The sequence below is a fragment of the Anneissia japonica genome, unplaced genomic scaffold, assembly GCF_011630105.1.
Source record: "Anneissia japonica isolate Jap-2015-1 unplaced genomic scaffold, ASM1163010v1 scaffold2692_len624387_cov171, whole genome shotgun sequence".
In the NCBI taxonomy this organism is placed as follows: domain Eukaryota; kingdom Metazoa; phylum Echinodermata; class Crinoidea; order Comatulida; family Comatulidae; genus Anneissia; species Anneissia japonica.
In genome coordinates this window covers 274,033-281,759 of record NW_022742695.1, presented here as the reverse complement: position 1 = coordinate 281,759, position 7,727 = coordinate 274,033, and the positions used below count along the sequence as shown (strand labels likewise).

The following is a 7,727-nucleotide window of genomic DNA, read 5'->3' as shown; positions in this document are numbered from 1 at the left end:
TATATATATATATATATATATATATATCGGCTCTGAAGGGGAAACTCTTTGTCTATGATTTCGCCTTATGGTCGTTTTAGTTTCCCCTTAGCGATACATATGTATGTATATGAGCTTAGAAGTGTCCATAGGGGGAAACTAAAACAGTATATCCTGTAAAAATATATCGAATTATAAATGCTGTATTATTTTGTACTAACAAACCTTGAAACTGCGTTTATCCCCGATCCTAGCGCGTTTATCCAGGACGGTGGGCTGGTGTCTTTGCGCAACCTTCTTGCTGCAGCTGTTAGGAATAAGCTATATAGCTGTAAAAACAGATCAAATATCTAAATTTAACGGAAACTGGGAAAAAAGTGCAATATGTATAAAATAGGTACTAGTAGGCCTACTGTAGTTGCATGAAACAATAAAGATGAATACAGTGATGATGATGACGATGATGATGAAGATGGCAATGATGACGATGATGATAATAATGATAATGACATTATTTTTGCTGCTTCTGGTGCTGCTGCGACGACAATGATTATGACGATGATGAGGACGATGTTTCCGCTGCCGCGGTCCGTGACGATGCTGGAGCCAGGCGGTGATGAACTGTTACTGGTGTTTGCTGAAGATGATAACACAGATAATGAAGATGATGATGATGATGATAATGATAATGATGATGATGATGATGATGATGAGGATGATGATGATGATGATGATGATGATGATAATGATGATGATGCTGATGATGATGATAATGATGATGATGATGATACGATGGCGAAGATTATGATGATGATTGATGTTGACGCCGATAATGACGCTGCTGCTGCTGATGATGATGATGATGATGATGATGACGATGATGATGATAATGATGGTGGTGATAACATAAAATAAAGTAAACGTTATCTCCCCAATAGCGTATATAAAATTCATGACAATGCTGCTGATGCTGATGATGATAATGATGTTCATTATGCTGATGTTGCAGATAATACTGATGATGATGATGATGATGATGATGATGATGATGATGAGGATGATGATGATGATGACAACGACAACGATAACGAAACACACCAATTTAGCATACAAAAACTAATCTTCATTAGCAAATAAAAACAAATCCCTTCTAAGCCTACTTACACCACCCGAAGCGCCTCCCATTGTGTTTTCAAGTGACTCTGCAGCCGACGATAGAATTTCATACACATGACGATTCGTGTAATTACCCAACGAAGCCAGTATTCCTTAAAGATATAAATTATTTAAAATTGTCCTATAATATTTCAACAATTATCTGGAATCGAATTATATCAAAAATTTATTAGCAAATCATACTTATTGTTTGGTACAGAAATAGAATAATTATTATTTGTGTGTGTGTGTGTGTGTGTGTGTGTGTGTGTGTGTGAATATATATATATATGTATATATATGCCTTCATCAGCTTTACTGTATATATATATATATGTATATGTATGTATATATATATATATATATATATATATATATATAAATGAAGAGATAAACTGTAAACCGTTTAGTACTAATGCTTATGAATGTTTATAAATATGAGTATAAATATATTGTGAAAATAAAGGGTGGCAGAATGAAGATCTTAGATAATAAGATTGCATAAAAAAATGTACTATTATCCCTGAAGAAACCCCCGCGTTTAAGACTTGCTGGGTTTGATTACTATGGTATGAAGAGAACTATTGGAAAGATGTGAAATGCCACGATAATAAAACGCTTTCGATTGCGCGACGCCGTGACACTAGGACAGATTCGACACTTTCCCACTTTTCAGATTCAACACAGATTTGGATCAGACCTCGTCTTAGTATTCTGCGCAGAAAACTTTATAGGCCGTCATTACGTCCCAATGAAACATACTAAAAATAGCCCACTAAAAGTGGGTCGGCCTTCTAGTGGTTAATTGAACAGTACACCAATTAACCACTAGACAATGCTGCTGCTTTAGTGGGCTATTCTTAGTATGTTTCACTAGGACGTAATGACGGACTATAAAGCTTTCTGATTCAATAATAATTATTCAATAGCTTGTTCAGTATTGGAAACATCTAGAACAGCACTGATTGAAGGTTAGACCAGTCGCCTGATGGCGACTGGCAGTACACCAGTTTGCCGTCGTAACTTCCAGTTCTTCATCTGAAACAAATTGAAAAGCAGCATTTGGTATGCCACCAGAAAAACCTTAAAAGATCTTCACGATTCTGCACACGAACACTAGCTACCATCAGCCGACTGACTACCTTACCTGCTCCCAATACTGAACAAGCTATTGAATCATTATCGTTGTCATTATCTTTATCATTGGTTTCCTTTTGTCGATCAACCTGCCCGGTCTACATTTTATTAAACAAGTTTCTTTTAAAAATAACCAATTACCTTTAGTTGCTTTATTAGCCTTGTTTGAGGTGATTGTCATAAACAAATCATATTATAATTATCATTACCAAAATCATTATCATTATCTTCGTCATAGAAGCAGCATAATAAATTGAACCAGTGACCCAATGAACACCATAATTGTGTAAACCTGGATCATGATTTTCTCATAGTTCACTCACAATTATAAAGACACAAAAACATACATGTCCCGCCGACTAAACCAAATGTCAGTAATCATGATAGATTGTCGAAAATATTGCTCTTGTCGCAATATAAGATCTTTCAATAGAACTGAATATCAAACTAAAAGCACTAATGTATAGTTATTGATCTTAAACATCATGCACACTTAAGACAAAAACATTGGGAGACATTAACGAGGCAACATTAAGTGTCAAACTAAGAAGTTTATAAAATCAAATGACATGTAAACTAAATAGCCATTTAATCTTCAAACGGACCGAAGATTTAACAATGTCGCCAGCGCACTGTCCGTCGTTATATTACCTGGTTAAAACAAATTGAAATAGTTCTGCTCTTTAAAACTGATTGTAGTTGCGAGCTCGAGCAAATACAAGAGTTTGCAATTCTGAGCAATATAGATTTTAGTCTTAAGTTGCTCTTTAAAAGTCGATACTATATCGTACTTAGTTTTGAGCCCACAATCATGCTATTTTGTTATTTGAATCTGTGTGAATCCGTACCCATGACGCGTTCTACATATATTATAAAATAAACATAGGTATTTAAATATTTTTTAAAACATCATTACTTAAGATTAAGTTTACAAATACAAACACAAATTATATTTATTGTCCAAAAGAATTTCTTATTGCTGACAGAGCTCTTATATATACTGTACTAAAACATCCAACACAGATTTTTTTTTTATTTCAGTAATACAAACATTAATAATATGATATGAAAGAGGATAGCTGTAGGCAGACAAAAGCGGTTTTATGGGGTGGGAGGGGTGAATGTTCCAAAAGGGCTTTCCTCTCCAACAACTACTTCCATACATAATACAAACGTCTAACTTGAACCTAAAATTCTACATAAAATATATGAAGTAAACATTAAAAGAGCCAAATAACCTAACCCAGGTTCTCAAATACGACCAACAAATAAATACCAGTAAATTCAAAATGGTCAATTATTTATTTTACATTTAAAGATTTTAAAATTAGTTACATTAGTATAAAGATATAAATAATTATATTACAAAAATTAAATTAGATAGACCTAATAATATTGCAAAACAATTAAATAAATAAATCCAAGAAAAAATTTCATCGAGTTCCCAAAATTATTCCCTAAGAAACCAATGAAATTTGTACCCAAATTCAACAATTAGGCCTATCAATCAATAATATTTACAGTATAAAAATATAACAAATTAGACTACTTTAGAACAGTCAAAATACCCACCAAAATTCCCTAACCCGACCCAAAGTGCAAGCCCACGCAAATTCAACAATTAAATATCAGGTTTTTTTTTACTGTATAAAAATATAAAATAGGCATATTAGGAGTAATACAACAAATCAGCACACCCACTAAAATTACCCTAACCAGATTCTAGAAAATCTCCTCAATCTCCTTTGTATTGATTTTCAAAAGTTTTAAACACATAATAAAACAATATATACAAATACAATTCAAAGATTTGGAAGCCATTTCTCAACTGGTTTATTTTAGGATAAAGTGTGTTTTACATTCTTAAGAAAGTGACCATTTAATGTATATTCCGGGACGTTTGGATTACGTTGACGAGTACAATAATTGACAACATTTAACATTTAATAGCGTTAAGTGAATTTAGTTCAGACCATCATTGTATACGATTGATGTTTTCTTGTAGAATAATAATTCATCATTCACGGAATAAATTCACCTTGGAATAAAAGTATCGTCAGCATACGGTAATGACCTTGTTGTTAAATTAAGATGCAAGTCATTTACGTAGATGTTAAACATAAACATAGGCTGCAGGCATGACCCGTGTGTGTATTCCCGATAAAGCTCTAGTCCAAGAAAAACATTTTCCTTGATAGAGAACGCATTGTAGTCTACCACGAATAAATGGTTATAATCACCTAGGAGGATTGCCACTAACTACGTACGTTCGTTCCAACTTTGTTATAAGTATTGTAAATCAAACAAGACAACGTCTATGTGGGCAGCATCTTTATCAAGATCAAGATTCCATGAATTAAATGCCGCTACAAGTATGTATTGCAAGATTTTATTTTTGTAAAGCCATGTTGCCAGTTATACATAAGACAAAATGCATTAAAATGGGTAGTTATATACTCAACAACCAAAATTTCAAGCGTATTGCAAAAGAATGACGTCAAGGCGACAAGTCTGTAATTTTTAAATTGCGACATCATTTTCTTTTAAAAAGTGGTAAGATGTTCGCCTGTTTTCATGCTAGTGGGAGTCCGGTAAAGGGGAAAACAGATAGTACAGGCACCACCAAAACTGGCCGCCTTTGTTAGTGTTTTGTCTTTTAGTATTTCGGGATCGATGAACGTGAAATGAAAAGGCCTGACGAGTGGAATAAGAATAAATATTTGAATTAAGAATAAAATAATTTGTCAGAACAGATGAAATCTCCATCCTCCAGAATTGGAGTTAAACATGAGAATCCCAACATTAAAATCAAAAAGGTCCTTAATTTCAATAATATTATGAGAAAAATGGACTAGTAAATATGAATCGGCAATTTTGTTGAGTTAGAGATATCTAATCGTCCTCTTTTAAAAGCACATGCGCTTTGTTGATGTTAACATCATTGGCCTTACCCGAAGCAAAAATATCATAATTCAGGTATGGAAGAACAAATGAATTATTAATTAACTTCAACATACAAAGTGGAACAACATTTTTTATTTTGTGCAAAACATCCATGTTACAAGCAACAGTTTTGCATAAGTTCTGAATATGAACATACCACATTGCCCATCGATGTGAATTCCTAGAAAATTGGTAACATGGACCCTACAAATGTCTTTCCCATTAAGAATAAGATGATCAGGGTGGTCCTGAACACTATTGCTGAAAAACATGAAGTTTGTTTTGCACAGATTCAAAGAGAGGTAATTAGTGTGGGTCCATTCCAGAATGCTGTCAAGTACACTGATATCAGTGGCAATCAACCTGTTTACATTACAATCGAAAAAAACTATTGGACATAGCAAAACGGGTAAAAGAAAATGCATCGGAACATCTTACAAAATCAATGATGTATAGGCCTACGATAAATAATTGGGCACCAATATGGACCCCAGAGGAAATCGAAAAGACACAAATCGCATTCTATCAGAGAGGTAGCCCACTACTCTACCACTACAAGGCCTTTCTACAAACACCATAAAGAGATAGTTTCTAGACGATTCACGATTAACTTGTCAAAGGCCCTGGAGTAGTCCAAAATATACCAAATGTAAAGCTTTTTTATATATCAAATTAATAAGTTACATTTTTAACAACACGCAGAATAGCATGTGAAGAAAATGCTTATTATGAAGTAAAAATTGTAAGTAGTTAAAAATCAAATTAAATAAAATTAAATCAAACTTCATTTGTTACACTCATAAAATACAAGGGACAAATATTTTTTCTTGGACAAAACTTCGATTAAAATAGTAATAAAAAGCATATCAAAGCTGGATAGAACTTTGAATAAAATAGTAAAGCATATAAAAAGTATTTTTATTATCATTATGATTATTAAAATGATCAAAATCATTAATACAAACATCAAAAGGCACCCCATACCTAAAATCAAAAACGTTATAACAGGAAAAAATAATTATCTAACAAGATTTGAATTAAAAAGTAATATGTGAACAAAGGGCAATCTATGTTTGGAGGTGTTAAACGACCTGAATTGTTCCTACGAAACCTATCCTACTGTGCGTGGTTTTTATCTTCCATGCTTTTCCTCATTTTATTTAAGACTTGTTTCTCATACAGATGAGAATCTGTATGAGAAAATCATTAACAGAACAACCCATTATATTTGCTGCAATCTTAGTAATCCTTATGAAACCCTTCTTGTACATCTCATTTAGATTAACGAACCAAGCAATAAAAGAGATGACAAGGACCGATTGAATAACTGTTTCATAAAAAAAGTTTAAGAGTATACTGACTAAAGTTAAACCTGTTTAGTTTCTTTAGAAAGTGTAACCTTTGATTTCATTGTTTTACAATTTCACCTGTATTTTTTCTCAAAGCTAAGTTGATCATCAAATTATGTACCAAGATACCTGTACTCCTGAACACGATCAATTATTTGGTCACTGACTATCAGATGAGGTTTCTCATTAGGGTTCTTCCTAAAATCCCATATGATTTCCTTAGTTTTCTTAGAGTTTATATTCATATTGTTATCATTACACCATGTCAAATTCAATCCTATAAACATGATCATGATAATTTCCCAAAAGGGCAATCAGTGCCATTTGATTTATTCGGTGTAAACACCAAGGACAGCCCACGAAAGTCTAGAAGACTTATTTCCAGTGGGGTCCTTTTGGTGGTGATTGGACAGTACACCGGGAGACAATCCCCTATCCGAAGAGTGTACTGAGTTCTTTAACGTGCAAATGGGCCATAGATGCACACGGGACCAACGGCTTAAACCTCCCATCCGAAAGACGGTGCGCTATTGTAACTTTTATTTCAGCCCTCTAGCTGAAACACAAGGAGAGGCAGTGATGGGAATTGAACCGGGGACCTACATTTCCACGGTTTAGCGCACACACAGTGGCTACCACCAGATTAGCCGACTGAGCTAAGCTACTCTCTCATCCGCGTAATTAATTATATGAAAATTCCTACGTAGTGACCGATAGCCACTAGTGTAATTAAATGGTAATGAAACTTGGGGAGAGGCAACAGCCCTGAGGAGCATGTGTTAATCATCTTTCTTTGCGAGATAGATTTACAAACCCCGATATACTGTAACCGGTTAGTGAGGAAAACGCCTACCCATCATCCATTCAAACGTTTTATTCATTAGAATATGGGGCTGCATCAAGTTAAAAATCAAATAATTAGTCTATAAAGAGACCCCGAGCATATAACCTCCCCGTTTATTTAAATATGAAACCACTAAATTTAGCAGAGTTATAATAGCGTCACCCATTCCTTTGGTAGGCAAACTGTTTATCATCAATAAAATCATTACATTCGATCATTAGTTGATCTCTAACTATCTTCTCACAAATCTTCATTAAAATAGACGTTAATGCAACTGGTTTAAAATCGTTAATAATTTTAGGGTAAGGTCGTGTGGGAAC

The 7,727-nt window shown here is 33.9% G+C and overlaps 1 protein-coding gene across 1 annotated transcript in view; it reads right to left on the bottom strand.

The window, feature by feature from the left end:
• Positions 1–185: 185 nt before the first annotated feature.
• The window catches only part of LOC117119218 (triokinase/FMN cyclase-like), a 36,431-nt gene continuing 28,889 nt past the window's right edge, over positions 186–7,727 (bottom strand). The window contains exons 12-13 of the mRNA XM_033264026.1: positions 1,144–1,247; positions 186–308 (exon numbers count right to left, since the gene is read on the bottom strand). Coding sequence (XP_033119917.1) covers positions 186–308; positions 1,144–1,247 — 227 coding nt within the window. The remainder of the gene's footprint in view (positions 309–1,143; positions 1,248–7,727) is intronic.